Consider the following 20,679-nt stretch of genomic DNA (forward strand, 5'->3'; position numbering starts at 1 on the left):
AGTCTGCAAATCAAATTTGATTGAGCCCTTTAAGAAACACTTGCAAGAAAGGTAATATTGAACATAAACTCAAGAATATAGCACAAAGTCTCAACACTTGAGTAATTTTATTCTATTCCTTTCAATTCTTCAATTTACACATAAAAGCTCAAAGTCTCCTTTGCTGCAAATTTGGCAAGAGTTTTTTGCTTGCTTTCCAAAAATAAAGATTACAATAGACCCCCTCAAGTATTTATAGGAGAGGAGTCTTGAGAAAAAGGGAGGATCCTAACTAATTGGAGAAATTCTCTCAACTTGAGAAAAAGGGAGGATCCTAACTAATTGGAGAAATTCTCTCAACCACCGAGACTTATTCAATAACTAATTATGACTTATTCAAAGTTACAAGTCCTATTCTAAATTGACTTGTTACTCGTCTACTTGTAATTATAAAAGTGCAAGTAATGACTTAACTTGCAATTTACAAAATGTTTTACAAGTAAACTTGTCGAAAGAAAAACTACAACTAAGAGATTACAATTCTAAAAAATGCAACTAAGTGTTGAAAAGCACTTAAGTTGCAACATGTGAAGACATGAATCCTTCGAACTTCTGGATGATCGTTTGTAGCTCAGCATGATTCGGCTCGTGGGCGTTCTTGACAACAATCATGGTCTTCACAATGGTATCATGGCATTGAAGAAGCAGATAGTTGTTCTTCTCCAAAGTCGATTGGATTTCATACAAGAAGATTTGATGTTTCATCAACACTTGAATTGAGGCAGCTGAAAATTGCTCACTCCTCCACTCATTATGAATCTTCATCTGTAGATTTGCGAGCACTTCTTCTAGTATCAACTCCCCATTCTGACCCATGATATTGCAAGAGGCCTTCTCACAGTGAGAAACAACACCTTGGAATACTTCAACTCGCAATCTCATTGTGTCATCAATCTCTTCAATGAGGAATTTGAGAACGGGGGCTTTGTTCTCTAGAAGCTCTCCAAATTCCAAATACATGACCCTGGAAGGAATAATGGCATGCTCTTGAAGAACACTCAATTGTTGTCGAGGCATCTTGTGCCAAACCGTCAAGCTACCTTCAACGCTTTCCAAGTTCTGTTTGAAAGTCTTGGAGGTATGATTCGATTTTTCTTCAATGGTCTCCAACTTAACCATCATTTGGAATATGTCTTTTAGCACTTGCGCACACAGATCATGAAGTTGATCCACCCAAGAGTCTCGCTTGTACCTTCTAAGCAGCTCTTTGAACTCCCCGAATTGATTCTTGTGAACCGGAAGAACTTGAAGGATTACTCCCTTCACCAACAGGTTTTGTGACTTCATGAACAATTGCAACAAGTTGCCTATTCTCCTCTTCTAGCTTGTCTTTCTTCGCTAGGAGTTCATCATACCACTGTACTAGTGAAGCTATGGATTGCTGGGCATCATGCTTGACCACTACATGCGTTTGTTTACCCAATTCTATCCTTGTAACCCTGTAATCAGCAGCTTGCATTTCCTCATGTGGCTTATCTGCAAGAGGCTCAACAATTTCAGCCACCTTCATCTTATTACTATCAACTGTTACCCTTGAGATTGTCTTGGCTTTGTTAGCAACCTTGGGCCTAGATTGCTTGAGCTGCTGATAATCAAAGACATCAGGAGAAATCTCTTGCTTCTTCCTCTTGGGAGTGAAAGAACTAAGCCATGGAGGTAAAACGACTAGTTCTCCTTTAGTAGCAATTGAAAGCAAAAGAGAAGCAGTTTCTGTTTGAACAACCGTGGTCACCCTAGGAGAAGTATCTGTCTGGATGGCAACTATGGTTTGCTCAGTAAACAAAGGGCATGAAGATTGTCCCGTAAACTCTTCAAAGCCAAAAGTAGAGGTATCAATCTTTGACAAATGAATGCATGCAGAGTATCCTCGAAGATTTCTAGCAAACTCTCTTGTTGATGATCAAGAGGTGGCTCAACTGCTGAAATGGGAACGACATTCTGAGGAGACTCATCCACTACTGTGTCAGGAGGAGATAGAGGCAACTCCATGGAAACTGAGGAGGGAATCTCACAAGGTGACTCCAAAGCCAGTGACTTAGGGAGGATCATCTGATTGTTGTCCTTCCTCCGGATCATCAGGATCAATCACATGAATGTGAATCTGGGACTTTTCTTTCCCACGAATTGTCGCCTCCTCAGGAGGAAGCACTATTGGCCGACTAACCCACAATTTGATCCTAGTCCCTAAAGATGACACACCTTCCTTGCTGTCGATCTGAATCTCAGACTTACGTCCAAGAGGCCCCATAGAATCATCATCTTTTCCAACCTTGATCTTGATGAGTCTAACACCTTTACCTTTGAGCCAAGTGTTGGTGTTAGCTAGGATGGGTTGAAATCTTTCAAGAATGGAAGTGCATTCTTTGTGTGACCACTGGATTAAAGGAAGTGGGGCTTCATCAACCCTCCGTGAGACATACTCTGGATCAAGCACATTTCCATCATCAATCATCCCTTGCGGAATGTCCACCAGGTTCAAATCAATAACCTGCTCTAGGGTGAGCTTGCAGTATTCCATCTTGAGAACCTCCTTTTCTGTACGAAGATCCACCCAGATATCCTCAATGCGATGCACATGTATGGAAGACTTTTTGATCTTTTCCTTCATACCTCGGTAGTCAAAATCTGCCCTTGACTTAAACCTTTGAGTTTAATCTCCTACATCTCGGTCTCCATAGCTTTGGCTTTGGTGGATGTGATAAGGGAATACCGACCAATCTTCAATGGTTTGGTTGTATGAATCCCCTTCCCAACCTTATGTTTGACAGGATTTGATGTGCATGAACATCCATGATCTGTCTTCCCAACTCCATAAGAATAATCTTATCAGGTGAGTATCTAGGAAGCATGTATGGCTGCTTACTATAGCATCCGACTCTTATATAAGTGAAAGTCGGGAATTGAAGGAACAAGCAACCATACTCGTTCACTCTTTCCCATGCTTCATCTGACACCCTTCTGTTCTTTAGAGTCTTGTCAAACTGGCACATGAAGTAACCAAAGAAGGCATCTTGAACCCTCCTGAAATGTAATTTGCTGGGTCTCAAGGGCAACTGATCATAGTATTCCCTCACAAGTATAAGTGAGTGATCACCCTTGGTAGAAAGACCAGGGAAATGTCTAAGCGATGCTGCTAAATACACTAAGTATGGGTTCATGTAGAATGTCATAGTAGTAGGGACTGCTGCAAGTTGTTCACACAACGTCACTGATAATCTCTCCCCATGATATATGATGGGAGTGCCTTATGAACATGATAAATTGATACATCTAGGTCTCAAAAACATTAGAGTGCTCAAGACCCAACATCCTGCTGAGGAGAGTAATGATGTCTCCAATTTCCCACTTGAAGTCACAACGGTACAACTTAGCCCATCTTGCGAAAGCGGCTCGTGGCTCATGAATCCATCTTGTTAATGTGGCATTTACAATCCTTTTCCCTCTTGACATAGTATTCAGCTGCACTATCCTTTGAAATCTCCATATACACAGGTGCTGATGGTATTTTGAAGACTTTCTCAATAGTATCCGCATCAAGGCAGATTATTGCCTCACCATCATCATTTTTAATGGTTCTCGTCTCCTTGTCGAAATGGTGAGCACAAGCGAGAACAAATTCAAGTTCTAGGGCAGCCACCAGAAAAGATACATGATGAATGTGGCTGTCCAACAACCGCTACATATTACTATCCTGTGGATCCTCTACCCTTTTAATGAATTCTCACATGTCAACATGCCCTATTTCCATATCCTTGATATGATCCAAAGGTGAGGAAACTTGTGAAGGGGAACCTTCATTCTGATACTTGTCATATTTATACTTCATCTTCTTTGGAATGGAAGATGATGGTAAATCTGAAATTGAAGAACAACCTGGTATGCTGCGATGAAGACTTAAAAGTGTTAAAGCAACATCAAGATCAGCTGCAACTAACATTTTTTCTTCTTCAAATGGGAAGAACTCTAACCCTTGCACTTCACAACTTTGTGAGAGAAAGATGGGAAATAAATGGGAATGTTTGAAACTTGACTTTGACCAATTTCGGATCTTGGGGAACGTTTTACAAGTATACAAGTGGGGAAGGACAAACATGCAATCGGATTTTTGAAACCCGAATGCAAGCATACTTGTAAAAAGGAAAATGGAGAAATGGGTGAAAAATGAGATTTTGATGTGTGCGAAATGGCGTGAATGGTATGTATGAATAAAGGCAATGAGTATGAACAAAAATGGAAGGATTTTGGGAAGATACTTGCAAGAAAATGGGAAGAACTTTTAACTTGTAATCAGATTTTAAAAACCCGATTTTGAAAGAATGGGTATTTTCCAACTTAGAAATTTGGAATTTCACCAAAAGATGGTTAAAATTTTCCAGCCAAAGGGGTAGGTCAATTATTTTCATCTTACTTGCAATCAGGATTTAAAATCCTGAATGCAAGTAAAGAGGGAAAATGGGGAAGATCAATGCAATTTACAAATTGCTTTGCAAAGGGGAAAATCTCTCTCACAAAACCGATTTAGGCAAGAACTATCAAAATAAACATCTATACAAATTTACAAATTGACCAACGGAAACCAAACAAACAAGAAATAAAAACAAAAAAGAAAGGAAAGAAACATACCTTGATCAATCAAAATGTCCTCCAAAATGCAAGAAGCAATCTTTGAAATGGAAGATTGAAACTCTTAAATAGAAACAAGGAGGAGATTCAAACCCTAGCCACGTTTTTCCAAAATACCATGTGCAGCAAAAACTGCTAACAAAATGGCACAATAAATGGTCAAATCTCCATACAAATCCCACGCCTAGGTGAAGGAAGCAAAAACGACTTAGGAAAGAATGCATTCGTGCCAAATTCTAAAGGCAAATCGTGGCATTTACAAACACGTTTTTTGCTGTTAAACACCATAAAACCAGCGATTATGACCTCCAAATGGCATGGGATGTGTTTGAAAATGCATGAAACCAGGGAGGAATCCAAAACACTTTTCGCCTCCTAGGATTTCTCCACAAAAATTGCTTGAAATCTTCAATGAATTCCACCTCTGTAGCTGATCGGGTTCTTGGAAGAGGAATACAAGTTTTAAATTGCATGTAATAATGAAAATCGGGTTTCTTTCTTCATATTACAAGTTTTAGAAACTCATTTACAAGTTTAAAATGTTCACTTTTTCATGCACAAGGCAAAATCGGGTTTTTGAGAGAGATTTACAAGTCATAATAACTTGTAAGGGGAAAATAAAATCCCCTTAACAAGTTTTAATAACTTAACTTGTAAAAAGAACTTGTAATGGGGAAATAAAATTCCCTTTACAAGTGACTTGAAAATAAAACATGTAATAGGGAAATAAAATCCCTATTACAAGTAAAATCACTTAAATAGGAACTTTATAAAAGAATTACAAGTGACTTTTAAATTTATAATTTAAAATTAACTTGTAACTTATCCAAAAAGGATAAGTTACTATTATGACTTAAAAAGCCAAAAAGCGTCAAGGGGGAAATAAAAAGTAAGTTACAAGTTCTAATTTCATAAAGTGCACTTGTAATTAACTTAAAATTTCCCTACAAAGACAAAAACAAAGGAAAACATTAAAACTTGCAACTTAAGGAAAATTTCCCACCTGTAGTCAGGGAGAAAAAAACCCGAAATTGGAGGAAAAACATAGGAAACAAAACCAAAATGCGATGAGATTTGAAACGTGGTTTGTGGATGGACTGAGGATTAGTCTAGTCAAAGGGTAAGGCGAAATTTTGCCTCGAGAAGTGTGCCATAGAGTAAAATTTTCATTTTTTGACAAATTTTTTATGTAACGGTCCATTTTTGAAAACAAAAATGAGGACAACATATTCATGACAAGATAATTGAGGTGATGTCTGTCGTTCTTGACAAAAGGGCATAAATTGAAACAAATGTGGACATTCAAGAATTGGAGGACAAGATAAAAGTCATCTTTCAGGGAGAAGGTGGACTAATCACAGAAAAACAATTGGATCGTATGTATACCACTATGTTCTTTATTGATAAGACAATAACTTGAGCATGGATGGGAGATAACTCTTTTTGCAACCTTTGATGAAGTGATCCACCTAGAAGAACGAATGAAGAATCTACCCGAGATTCCAATTTTTGAAGTTGAAAGTATGACGTCTAGATTCATTGAATATGCCAGATAGGAAAAGGAGAAAGGGAATAAAGTTCTAGAAGAAAGTTTGTTATGATCCCACTTGGCGTTCTATTTTTCCTATTGGAGGACGCTTTCTCGATTTTTGTGTCAGCACATGTTATCTTCTCATCGGTTGTTTCATGATGATGATTATCTAGATAGGGTTTTCATTTGTATCAAACCCTAATTAGGGTTTAGGTGGCAAAATCCTGGCCCTTGATCTTCATTCGATCTCGGTCCTTCATTGTATTTGGGAGTCTTATATAAGCTCCACTCATTTCATTTGTAATGGTTAATAGTAATAGCAATAGCAATAGAATAAGATTAAGAGCAATAAGAGAGAAATAGGTTAAGGTGTTACACTAGTGACAAGAGAAGGACTTGAAGAATTGTTGTTGTTTAGCTATTGGATCAATAAAACATTGAAGTTAATGTGTTTTTTCTCTTGAAGCCTATTGCATGGTTCTTTTATCTTCTCAAGTCAATCTTTTGATGTTAGTTTAAGCATTAGATTTAACGATAGAATGTTGCACTTGATATATTGTGAAGTTCGTTATCCATACCACTAGCTTTCTTTCTGATTGTAGGTGAGCCTTGTGTGGTCAACTGGAACTCTTAAAATTGTTTAAGTTGGATTATTGCTTATTGATATGCATTCAACTAATGGTGTCTATGATTCGTAGTGATTTGAAAATCTCCAAACATCCTTAGAAGATTGCACTAGTTCTAGTGGAGTTGTTCATGTATGGCGATGCTATAACTAGTTGAGTTTCACTTGTGTCATCCTTCATTCATTCATTTTAGAATAGCTGAGAACTTCTCTAAACCCCCTATCTTTTGCCATTTTTTGATAGTCATTTAGTAGTCTTAGGAAGAAACCTCATTGCATATCATCTGCAAACCACTTTATGAAATCTTTTTGAACCATAAATGCCCCTAGATGAAACAACAATCACAATGACCAACAAAGCTTATCCACACGTAGTGATCCTACATACATGAACCTTGGAGTCTACTCGAATGATCCTTAAGCTAATCTTCAGCATCTGAGAGATTTTGTTCAAGAGAGGATACAATATTTATGGTATTTTATTTTGTGTTCGCATGTGCCTAAAAAACACATCAACACTACGGAAGAGGCACATTCTCTCTTTGGAGGGTGGCACCGATTTGCCCAAAGTCTACGTGCCTTTTCTTTACACCCCACCAAGACCAAGAGTCACGTGGGTTGCAGCCCAATACTTACAATAAGGCCACATAGATAGAATAACATTTGATTATAAATAAGCCTATGAATTATATTATAATAAATATTATATAAGTAGCTATATCTATATTTCAAAATTTGAACCATTGTATTTACAATCAAGAATATGTAAATCATGTTTAAAATATAATGTTAATTTTATTTTATTTAAATATTTCAAGAATATGATTAGTAATAAATATTAATAAATATTAATTAAATATTAATATTTAATTAATAAATAAATTTCAAATAATCATTCGTTAATAGATATTATATTAATTAATAATAATAATTGCTTCGTTTAGTTTATGTATAATGATCAAGGAGGGGACATGACAATCACTTTAGAGATATAATACTCATCTTTATTTCTTCTAGGAGGTGGAGACTTGGGAGCACTTTAATTTCAGGCACTTAATTTTGAGATATCAATCTCTGTATAGAGACTCTTTCTGTCTGTTAATCAATAATCTCTATCAGGCAAAGGACTGTAGACGTGGTTCCATAAAATTACTGTGCCTATCACACTTATATTTCAGTGAAGGGTATGCAGTGGCTTGTGAATTCTCATGTAAAGGGATATACAGACACAGGGATATCCAGATCTGTTCTTAGAGTCTGCATATCTGTTCTGTTTCAATATAGGAATATATGAGATTAGGTGGGTAGGATTCACAATTTTGCGCCAACTAGCCTCTCTAATCACAAGGAAAATATTTGTATTGTGCATATGCCTCTTTGACTGAACAAAACCATATTCTTGTGGTTTGTCATTTATAATCAATGACAAAGTTCATGTACCCTTGTAACCCCTCTCTGTCGAATCTGAAACCTGCATACACGAGAGAAAAATGGTGCTGGGTGTATAGGGGTTTGCCTAGGTCAAACTTCGGTTAGAATTAACCCTATAATGATGATAGATAGAAAAGAGAGCTTACCCTTGCAGGGCAGAGGCTAGATTTGAAACAAAATGCTTAATTGGAAGGTCATACTTTCGCTTATGAATCTCCTTGCCTTGAAGTCTTCATGAAAGGTTGATGTTGCTAGGTGGAAGATCTTGCATGCCTTACATAAACTTGATTATGAATACCACCTTGAATGCTTGAAAATCTGAATACTTGACCTCTCCTTCACTGCCTTGAGAATGCTTGGTTGCTTACTCAATTGAATTGCTTTATGTGAATTGAATTCCTTGATGAGAGATGTTTCAAATGAGGGGATAAGACTTGCTTTTATACTGAACCTCAAGAAATGTGTTGAAAATTATGAAGAAGGCCGATATTGGGATAATTTTTTCGCTCAACTTTTCTCAACCATTAGAGGGTTCAAATTTGGACCCCTTTTGGCTGGACTATGGCACTAGGCGCCCTAGTCTAGGGGGACTAAGGCGCTAGGCTAGGGGACTAGGCACCCTAGTCTAGTCCTCCTAGGTTGGAATAGGGTTAGATAGAGAGAGAGCAGATTGTTGAGACCTCAAGTTCAGGCAATGTTTTGAGCATAATTAGGGGCAAGGATGGAGAATCATCAAAGTGAGCCCCAATTAAGCATGAAATTGTATGAGGATACAATTACGACAATATAGAGGGACAATCCTCTCTCAATGAAAGACAAGATTATAGAATGTCCAAAGGAAAACTAAAGACACAAGCAAACATTACATAGTTGAATGTGTTGAAGAATTATTAGCAAAGAATGCAACTTCTATTCAATGTAGAAGCAAGTAGGATATTGTAGATGTTCTCGATAGCAAGGTTAAGAATGTGAATTCCTATTACCATAATAGGGTTGAACACATTAAACTAATTTTCCTAGACTATTCTTTGTGATTGGATCTTCAATGTGATGAATCAAATGACTGAATGTGCAATATATCTACAAGATTTTACTAGAAGTAGTTACATAATTGTTCATATTTTAATAATTGGTGTCACTTAAACTTTCGTTTGTTGATAGTTGAGTTTTTGTTGTGTGTCACATGTATGAGGTTGTTGATTGCAAGGATGATTGCTAGGTGTCACATGGGCTGCTAAAACTTGCATGGTGGTGTGCAACCTCATGAGTGTATGTGTACTTGCGCAAAGCATTGTGGATCTTTGCTCAAGGTTTGCAAAAAGTTGTGTAGTTGTGCTTTGGTCTTTTGCACTTTCTTGAGATGTGATGGACCCCTTTGCATCTTTATTGAGTTGTGGAAATCTAATGTGGATCTATTAAAGGTAGTACCATTTTGCTTGATATGCATATTGCCTTGCCTTGACACTTTGAACAATTGGTGGATGTGTTGGCCATTCCAAATAACTTGTGTGTGTCTTCGCAAGCATGAGTGTTGGTTGTCTTTATGATTTCATATCTAACAATTCTGCACAAGTGCTTAGGATCCAAATAGGAAGGATGTTGAATTGATGCTAGCTCAAGAAGTGGAGAATAATAGGGCTTGAGAAGTTCAATGTTGAATACTAGATGCAAAATTAGGTATTGAGGTAGATTAAGAACAATATATTATCACCAACTATGTGTAGGATGGTGTATGAATCATCACATAGATGCTTCATCTTTCTATGTGGATCCTTTAAGCATTCCATTTGAAGTTGCAACCAAATATCACTAACTTTGATTTCATGAGTTGTGTAGTGTGTGGTGTTCTTTATATATTTGCTATTGGTTTGTAACCTTCATGTGCTGCAAAAACTCTTGTGCTTTGTCCACTTCTTGTTGTGTGTGTCTTTATAGTGGGTGGTGTGTAGTAGAATATGTCCAAGGGCGTTGCTAGTTGGAATCCATGACATGTTTGGAAAGACTATGCCCTATAGAAGTGTGCATAACTTTGTTGTAGGTATGTTGGATGTATGGCAAGTTGTCATCCCAAGTGCATGAATGCACACGATTGTAGAGGTGTTGAAGATGCAAGTGTGATTGATCACTTTCATTTGGTTGTTTGCTTGTAGATGAAACATTGGGACCAATCTAGTTGTGTATCCAATCCTTCCCAAAAGGATTGCTAGACTACACTAACAAACCTTGGGGTTGCAATTAGACACAATGGATGTTGGGAAGAGGCAATCAATCTCTTGTACAAGGATACTTTTCTTGCAAGCAACCATGATGGCCATGTTTGAAAATTTATCTCCTACAACAAACATAGAGTCATTTGGGTGCTTTGTGGATTCGTAGGGGTAAAGCTCTAGCTTCCTATTTGTGGGCTTGACATGCAATAGTTGATGAAGGACTTGATATGGTGCTTAATGTTTAGGTGCATATGAGGTCAATGGAAATGTTGGTGTAGCATTGCTAGTGTTTTGGTAACACAATTTTCTAGTGATTTTGGTGTAGTGTGCATCCCAAGTGAGTATTTGGCAAGGTGCAAACCCTGGAACACATAGATGTTTTGGTTTGTACATAAGTATAGCAAGTATGTAGAATTTGCTTGCCTATTTACCATGCACAAGCGCAAGGTAGGTCTGCTTGAAGTTTGGGTCTATTGAGTAAAGTGTGTCGAATTTAGAAAAGTTGTGGCCATGCAAGTTTAGCATAGCGATGAGTGCTTGAACTTGTGGTAAGTGAGTCAATCTACTGCCTTATTGCCCTTCCCCTTATTGCGCTTTTATCACCAAATGGAATTGTTACAAATATGTCATCCACTCAATGTGACACACGATCTCCAACTTGTTTTGTGTGGAGGATCTAAAGTGGCTTATGATTAGCATTAATTGCAACTTCCTTGCCCAAAAGGTTGTGGCACCACTTCTTGACAACTTGAACAATGACATACAATTCTTTCTCATAGGTGGTGTATTGTTGACTCTTGTTGTCAAAGGTACTTGAGTGACATGCGATTGGGTGCCGATGCGATGTGAGTATTGTGTTGACAGTATAGATGCATTGGATTGAATCTCAAAGGGGTGTGCAATGCTAGACATTGCCAAAATAAGTATTTCTTGAGCTTCTCAAAGACGGATTGTTTGATAGGTGTCCAAACAAATGCTATCTTGACATGCATGAGTTGATTGAACAATTAAGAAATGTGCAAGAATTTGAGAACACGACTATGGTAGAGATTAAGAGTCTAAGAAAGTAGTGCAATTTGGTGATGTTGTGCAAAGTCAACTAATCTCACACCACTTTAATCTTTTGTAGGTCTACATGGATGCTTGCACGATCAATGAAGGAACAAAGGTATTGGATTTGCATGGTGCCAAAGCTACACTTTAGTGGCCTACAACTTGTGCTGGCATAGAGTGTCCAAGACATGAAATGTACTTCATGTGCTCCTCCCAAGTCTTGTTGAATATGAGCATGTCATTGAAGGAGATGATGAAGGAGTTGGTGAAGGGTTGTAGGATGTATTAATTAGGTGCATGACTATGGGCTCATTGGTTAGGAAAAAAGACATAACCATGTATTCATACAATCCTTTCTTGGTTTTGAATGCTGTTTTACTTGCATCTTCAGGATCAACTAGTACTTGTTATCTTGACTTTAGGTCAATCTTGGTGAAGCATTGTGCACTACGGAGCCAGTCCAAGAGGTTCTCAACACATGTAGGTGGTACCTGTTCTTGATTGTGATCTTGTTGAACATGTGATAGTTAACGTAGAGGTTTCATGTGCCATATTTTTTTGGCACAAGAACTACTGGGTTTATACATGGACAGGAATTGGCTTTAATCTTGCCTTGATCAATCAGATTTTGAATTTGGCAGCAAACTATATCATTCTCAAACATATCTGTGGTATAAAGGATTCTTTGGAAGAGGGGGTTCAAGAACCAAATCAATTTTGTGGTTTGTTTGTTAGAAATTAGGATTTTTAGGTTACTAATAATTACAAATAAATATTCAAGAAATAAAATGAGAATTACAAGATACACAGATTCAACATATTCATTCTAACTATTTGTGTGTATTACGGGACTTGAAACACAAATTATGCACACTCTGACTATTTGTGTGGATTCAGGACTTAGAGGACATTTGATGCACATTCTATCTATCCTTCCAGATTCTAAACCTCAGAGAATGTCAAGGTTAATGTGTATATAAGTGAGATCTGTATATTTATTTGGGTTTTGTGCACAAGAACACATGATCTATTTACTGAAATTAGCAAATTCCTAAATACAGAAATGTGTTTAGCTAATGGCCTACCCAACTAATTCTAGATTAAATGATATTATGACAATTTTCCAACTAGCTTAATTTTTTTCAAAAAGCTTTACATGCTAGTCACAGATAATATCATGTCTCATTTGGGTGTTGCTTCTTTAAAGCATTTTTACTTAACTTTTTGATAATCAAATGATTCTAGTGCAATGTTATCACTACAGTAAAAAATGTTATTTCATTGTGCAGATAGTGGCTCTTGTGTCTGCAATAATGTCGACAAGATCTCCAGATTTGACCTGGCAAAACCGAGCTCTTCGTGTACTGCCAGTCTTTGCCTTGCCAGTAATATCTATCATTATATATTCTACACTTGGTAGCTATTTCCGCATGCGTAAGTATATGATGTTTCGGTCAAGGTTACTCCATCTGAAAGAATCTAGTGATTTATATGTGTGCTTTGTGTGTATTTTTTAATATTTGTTATGCTCATATTTCATACAATTTTTAAGTCTTAGTGCGTTTGTTTTTGGTATTAGGTTTTAATGAAAGGCACAAAATCAGAGCAATATATGTTAAATGGAAAGATATCTCCTTTAGGATTGCACAAGGGATGTCTCTGACACTAAGTTGGCCTTTGGCTTGGCTGTAACCTAAATATCAACCTTTATCTTTATATGAATTATTATGAACTATTCCATTGTCAGCAAATATTGTTGGGCATTAATATAATGTATAGATTTACCGAATTCATAATTGCTAATATACTAGTTGGATAATAATATAATAATTCATTGGTTTTTCAGAATTATATAATTGCTACTATTTGAGTTCGATAATAATATATTTTCCTTAATGTTCTTTATATAGTTACAATGGCTAACTTTAAAGGTATTTGCCAGCTTCATGTTTCTTGGTTTTTCTAAAGTGTTTGGCTGCCTATTCATAAGCTGGAAATTTTATTAGTAAGCTTTGACAAAATGGCTTGTATTACAGCCTTTAAGAATGGGTTATTATTGGGTCTTTCATTGTTCATACCAGATAACACTTTGTCCTACCTGCTGGTATTCAAAACTATTTGTTTGAAACATCTGGGCAGGCTGAACGTTTGTTGAAATGGAATGAAAGAACTTATAAAGTAATATTTTACAGTTCTCATTGTCTTATATTGAAGGTCCCATAGATGTGAAGAAGCTAGTGATATCTCTTGAGGAGAACCTGCTTACAATCTCAAGGAAATTTTTGTGATTATGCTTTGCATGCCACATATGGTAGTACTAAAATCATTGTTCCATGGTTGTTAGGGACGGGGAGACGTGGGGACGGGCTTCAGGGACAGGGGGACAAAGGGAAAAAGTTTCGGGGACGGGTTTCAGCGACGGGGGGACTTGGGCCTGGAGGGGGGGAAACGCGTTTCCATGGAACACTATTATCCTCAGTGACATTATTGTTGAACATGGAATCTAGAAATTGACCATGGAAATAATCAATTTTCAATGTGGACAAGTAGATTGCCTATCTCATCAATCTCTTCTTGAAGAAGAACTAAAGGTTTGACACCATTGAAAAACTCATATTTTGTAAGATAGCAAACAAAGATTGGAAGAGGCTAGGGAAGAAAGGAAATTGGCAAGCTTTCTTGTAAAAGACATATTTCTCAAGCATACAGCTCTGTCCAAGGTAATAGCGAAGGTGTTGAGTGAGTGTTCCTATTTAGATCCCCAGGCTAGGTATGCCACTCCAAATTTCTCTATGGTATGCTTGCAGTGGGGGATACATCTGGTTCAAGACTTGGAGACCCTTTGGTCAACAAGTTGAATCTTTTCTTTCCATGCTAGAAAGTGAGAAACAAAATATTGTTATGGACTTTCTTGCATATCAGCATGAAGATCATGCTTCCACTGTTTCTGATGTTATTTTGGGTTATACGGTAATTTGGAATTTTGCAGCAGCACTATTACCATCACAAGAAATCTTCAGACCTCTAGTTATCATATTTTTTTTCCTTTTTTGTAAAGATGGTTTTATGTTATAACTTTGTAAGCTATGCTTTTCAGACTTAATGTAATATGAATTCCTTTTACAGTTCTCAGAGCTCTGATTTTTAGCCACTGCAAATGTATTTGTTAACATGAGTTTTCCTGCTGGTGGAAGATGTGTGTTCATCTCCATAATGAAGGTCACATGTTTGAGTTTAGAATAAGGGAGTGTTGTGCACTTAAAAATATTACAAGTTGATTGGAAATTAAGAATCCTTGGGGATTGCTTCATAAGTGGGGTGTCATGCATCATATTGCAGTTTTGCTTTGTGTTCTACCTAAAAAGCTGTCTTTACCTTTACTTTTATTTATCAGTCTGATATCAAACCTGATGGGCTGATGTTGTCCAGGTTATATTTTTGTAAAATGCCATCTACTTTTTAAAAAATTGTGATGCAACCTTGTTTAGCAACTCTGGGTTGTATTTTGTCCCAATGGTTTTTCCTTAGTTACGGAGTTTGTTATCCTAGAATCAATGGATAGTTTCAATCAAACCTGGCGTTACATATGCAATATTAGTTTGTTTTGCAAAGTTTCTGGTGCAAATTATATATCAAATCTATCACTACACATCACTACCTGTTAGGAGTGATTGACAGTTTATGCATCTTGGTCAGCTATAAGTTGTTAGTTCTGGGGTAGGTCTCATTATAAATACGTACATGGTCATTTGACTTGAAGAATTGAAAAACATGTGCCATTTAATATGTTTCATAGAAATAATTTTTTGTTTAGTCATTGTAAGTTGTAACTGTAGCCTTCCAGCTAAGCGCTTTATTCCATTAGATTCTTGTGTTTTATTTTCTACTTATCCTATTTGCGAAAATGACATTTTGAGGATTAATAGTTTTGCGAAAATGACATTTTGAGGAATCATAGTTTCTGTACCAGCTCATGTTATCATCCATTTATATTATGAATAGGGGAGGGGCAACTCCCAAACCATGTTTATTTTCAAAGATTTGCATGATTTAATAGTTGTAACTTTTTCTGTTGAGACTGTGGAGCTGGATCAACTGGTAGGAAGGACTAGGAGTTTCCACCAGGCAATTGGCCTGGGGTTTGATTCCCAGTGGGCTTAGTGCATGGTGTGCATCAGTTGATGCGGTTGGTCATACGTCTGGGTTTTGTATCCCTTTTTACAAAAGTTGCCTGAGTTTGTAAAGCACCAAAGGGTGGTGACCAACTGAATTAAAAGAGTACTATTCTGCTCTGTCATTGAGTTTAGCATGATAATGGGCAAAAAAGAAGGCATTATCTGAGCAGATTTAACAACTTATATGTGGCTATAATTGAAACACCATCTATAGTCTAAATGCAACATTTTGCTGTATGTAATAAGGTATTTATTGGTTTTCCATTGATTTAAATGTAAGCTTTTGCACAATTTGTGTAGGTGAAAACAAAGACCAAAAGACACTTGAAAAATTGCGTGCTGAAAGGCAAGCTAAAATCAATGAACTTAAGGAGCGGACGAACTATTACATGACTCAGCAGCTCATACAGGTCAGAAGTTTTTTTTATTTGTCAATTTTTGCAGTTTATAAAAAATATTGTGGTATATTATTGTATACAATTGCTCTTTGTTTATCACTATTGCTGTATTTTCATTAATATCACAAATCACAAGTAAGTTGATTTTGTTATGTAAATCCATATTATTTTCTGAATGTTGTACATGAAAGAACTTTTCCCTCATCGGAATAAAGGATTACACAATATTGAAAGGAGGCCAATGCCTAAACATAAGACTAGTACTTGGCTTCCCAAAATTAGTGACATCAAGACTATATGCAACCATGGTCTGAGAGTATAGAGTGGAAAAGGACATCCAAATGACAATTGAGTACTAACCCACAATCATGTGTCCTCGCAACACTACACAAGGATAGGATGAGGGAATCATCAACCTCAAATCCACACCAAGACACCTTAGGAACTTGTACAACACCCACAAAAATCCACTTAGACAGTGGAATGACTAGCAGCTAACACACCATTAGACGATGAAGCTATTGGTTTTCGAAACAAGGAATAAGACGAGGGCATAACCTCCAATCCTCTCAACAACAACCTAACAACACCTAAACACTAGGACAGACCTTTTTAGGAGGTTGGCTTACTAAAAGTTACAAACCCTCCACCAACTGGAACAATGATGGGTCACTTCCTAGCAATGACAGTTCACAAGACAAATGGGTGCCATAAAACTTGAGGTATGACACTTTTTGCCAAAATGACATGGGAAGACTGTCAAGGCCAAGGGGGACAACTTTTATTTACAAAGTTTCCTTGAAAAATGGTTGGAACTCTCAACTGGTCGATGAAATGACAAAACGAGGCACTGGAGAAACACTAGTGCTTAGAGAGGACACTACCATGAGTGCTCAAGTGTCTAGGTTTGGCGTTAGTCTCAGTCAGCACTAGAGTCCTATCTTGGTGCTGGAGTCTTGTTCTAGTGTTAGTCTTGGCTAGTGAGCAAATCCAAGCTAGGCTTTAGTCTCTAGGACATGCCAACACTCGAGAACTACAAGGAAGAAGCTCTGATGAGAAACAAATTCCAAAATGATGGAAATGATTGGAGAACCAATAAGATACTAGACACCCAATCTTGCTTCACACTAGCTCATGAAGGAGATCACTCCTAAGGACAAGGGAGACTACAAGAGACTTCAAAATGTGGTTGACACCATAGATGAAAAACTCTTCTGACTCACAAGTACTCTTGAGTCAAAATGCCAAAAGATTTACTTGCCCAAAAACTCTCCAACGAGTTTTTGAAAAACTCTCGACAATTATTTCCTATAGAACTCTCGAGTAAATGCAAAAAATCATGAGTTTTGTATTAAAAGCTCCTCTAAATGCAAAAATTTTCTTTTTTTTTTCTTGTAATTAAAAAAACGCAATCATCATTAGTGGTAAAGGTTTTCAAGGCCTTAATTTGGGCTTGGCTGCCTCTCAAACCTGTTGGGGGCGTTGCCCCAAACCCCCACAAGGGGTGCTGCCCCTTGATCTACTAGGGTTGTTGCCCCTAAAACCCCATTAGGGGCATTATCCCTCCTCATTGGGGTCTCCACCCCCAAATCCCCATTACTCATTGGAATTTGTCAAATAAAAAACTTGACTGCAATGAGGGGTTACTGGGAACGAGGATTTAACTCTTTAGTGTGCCTACTTAGACATTATTATTGCACAACTTGCCAAAAATCTCTTCAGATGAGGCAACTTCTACATATGACATGACTAGTGGAAGTGGCATTATATGAGTTGAACTTGTTTTTTGGTCTATAGTATCTCTTAAATTCTAATTATGATTTATATATGATGGAAACTAGTAATATGTTCAACAAATTTAGTAATATGTGTTTCTAAAGAATATTTTAAAATATTTATGTATATAAAATGTTTGATAAAATTGCTGAGTTATTGCCGAGTCTTGAGTTTTTTAAAATTTTGGGCCAAAAGAGTTGTTGCTGAGTAAGAGTTTTGCAACTATGGTTGACACTAGGGGGAGGGAAAGGTGTCCAACACCTCCCGACCCTGCCAAGACCACTTAGAGAACCTTAAATAGCACCTTGATGAGGTGGTTCTCAAAAACACACTATCCCAAACATGGGAGACAGCTAACACAAGAACCAAGCTAGAAATATAATGTTTTCTAGAACATCGGGTTCATTTTAAACCCAAATCTAAATGTTCTCTAAGTTCATTTAACCCACATTGCAATGAATTTAAGAGAATACAAGATAACAAGCGTGCTTGACTACAACACCAAAATATGTAAAAGCATCCATAGGATTGATATAGTCCATACTTAAGGAGGTCCAACAACATATTACAATTAGAATAGATGACTCAAATGTCGTGTCCTGCCACAATGCCACAGATTGCAGCCAATAAAAATAATTGATTAGGTGAATGAAGAATAAATGTAGTGCTAGCCATATTCATAAGGTAGTGCCAGCAAAAGAATGTAATTAAACTACACTAAGATTTTTCATAGCAGTGATTAAGATATAGGATTGTAACCCTTCCAAGGGCAATGATGATGAAAGGTGGTGACTCTTTCACCAATAAGGTATAAAGGAGAGATCATTTCCTTGAGAGGCGAGGATATAAAAAAACAGCAATCAATTAATATGGAAATAAATGCTTAGTCTCAAAAGGTAGCAACAAAGGGTGGTGACTTATTTCTTGTAAAGGGTGGTGATTCCTTCAAGAAATGGATATTAAGGGCAATTCAATTCATTAATCATCAATCATCCATCATTCAAGCATCACTCATCAATCCATCAAGAAATCAAGCAATCAGCAAAGATCAATCAAGCAATCAGCAATAAATCAATCAATCATGCAATCAATCTCGAATTTGAGGAAGTGACTTGCAAATAAGGAGGATGAAACCCTTCCCAAGTTCATTAATGGATTTAAAGATAAAAACCCTTTTTTCTCTTATGAAGTCTGGACAAAAACCCAAATCTTGATCTTGGTTGATGCAAACCCTCCAAGGCGAACTAAGAGTTTTAAGGATGAAAATGTTTAAATACTCTTTGCAAGTTAAGGATGAAAACCCCTAATCTTGCCACTATCGAGTTAGGGAGGTGTTGTGATGTTTTCACACATCGCCCCATTGCAAATGGGGACCCCCACTTTTTGCTTTCTAGCATAGTTGTTTTTGCTTGGCAGTAGTTTCTTTGGTTATTAACCTTTTGCTAGTGAGAGATGCAGTGCCTTTGATTGTTAGGAAGTGATCAAGTCAGGCAGTTTAGTAGTAGTGAAGTCTTTCTCTAGACTAGTTTGAGGTCTTCTCAACTCTAGGTGCTCAAGTGGTAGGTGCAAGCCAAAATTCAAATGATTGATAGAGGTCAAGGTAGTCTTTGAGTGATGCTTCACAATGCAACTTCTAGGTCAAGTCAAAGGTATGAGCCTCAAGTGAGATGAACAATCAAGCAAGCAAGCATCCTCAGGATAGGGCATGGAAGCGAGGAAAGATCAGGGTGAGATGGTCAAACAAATGAGATGAAGTGCTTGATGAAGATCAATTAGGATCTAAGGGATGTGTGAAAGAATGAAATCAAGAGTATTAGTTGTTTTCCTTGGATTTCTGGAAGGAAATTCAAGGATAAAATCTTCACCAAAGGGCAAAATCAGCATCATGATAAGACTAAGTGTGGACTCAATGCTCAAATCAGCTGTCATGAAGTGCTTCAAGAAGATCAATTAAGGTCTAGGTGCTGATGGAAAAGAACAAATACACCAAGTTAACCCCACAAACAAGTTACCAAACACTTAGTGGAATCAACTTAGGCAAAGAAGTGATCAACTCGGAGTGGAAGGAAGAAGTCTTCCATTGGGCCCTCAAAACCCCGACCATCCTTGCAAGCACCCTCACTTGCCCTCTAAAAGCCAGGCCAGTCCTTTTCCACTTCCACCTCAAGTCCATGGCCTAGGTAGCATTCATCCTTGGGTTGAGGAAATCTAAGATTTAGCAAAAGGAAAGGATAACAACATGATACTTGGTCAAGAAAATGGCTCAGTGATGAGGAATGTGGGCGATTAAGGTGATCAACAACTTGGAGAAGTCCTAGGCATCTTCCACTTCCACCTCAAATCCCCGGCCATCTCCCTTTCATTTCCAATACACCCCCAAAAGATTGGCCATCTTGGAGGACTTCCACTTGCCTCTTAAAAGCCGGACAGTCTTTGAAGATTCTAATGCAACATGGATGTTTGATTGGGCAAGTGAATAAGTTTGAGGAAGGGTAAAGTGATTTAGTAACCATCAAGTATGAGAGGCAGTCCTTGCAAACTTCCCTTGCTGACTGGAATCCACCTGCCTCCCAAAAGCTTGGCCATACTGGAGAAATTCCCTCACTTGCTATAATCTACGACCCGTGGAAGCTAAAAGACTGAAGAGTTTTGAAAGGCAATGACGAGTAATGCTGATGAAGTTGCCTTGATGAATAAGGATGAAGTTGTTTTGAAAGTAAATTGAGCAAGAAGTTCCACCCTTCACAACTTCCACTTCATGCCCAAATCCACAGACTTCCACTTACGTCCAAAAAATCCGGCCATCTTGGAAGACTTC

At 37.4% G+C, this 20,679-nt stretch overlaps 1 protein-coding gene across 2 annotated transcripts in view; it reads left to right on the plus strand.

Moving 5' to 3' along the window:
* LOC131040587 (uncharacterized protein At2g24330) overlaps positions 1-20,679 on the plus strand; it is a 128,908-nt gene that overhangs the window by 81,870 nt on the left and 26,359 nt on the right. For both annotated transcript variants that reach the window (XR_009104882.2, XM_057973536.2), the window contains exons 3-4: positions 12,802-12,946; positions 15,988-16,097. Coding sequence is in view for 1 of the 2 variants with exons in the window: in XM_057973536.2 (XP_057829519.2) it covers positions 12,802-12,946; positions 15,988-16,097 (255 nt within the window). In the remaining variant the exon portion in view is untranslated. The remainder of the gene's footprint in view (positions 1-12,801; positions 12,947-15,987; positions 16,098-20,679) is intronic.

The sequence above is a fragment of the Cryptomeria japonica genome, chromosome 4 (assembly GCF_030272615.1).
Source record: "Cryptomeria japonica chromosome 4, Sugi_1.0, whole genome shotgun sequence".
Classification (NCBI taxonomy): domain Eukaryota; kingdom Viridiplantae; phylum Streptophyta; class Pinopsida; order Cupressales; family Cupressaceae; genus Cryptomeria; species Cryptomeria japonica.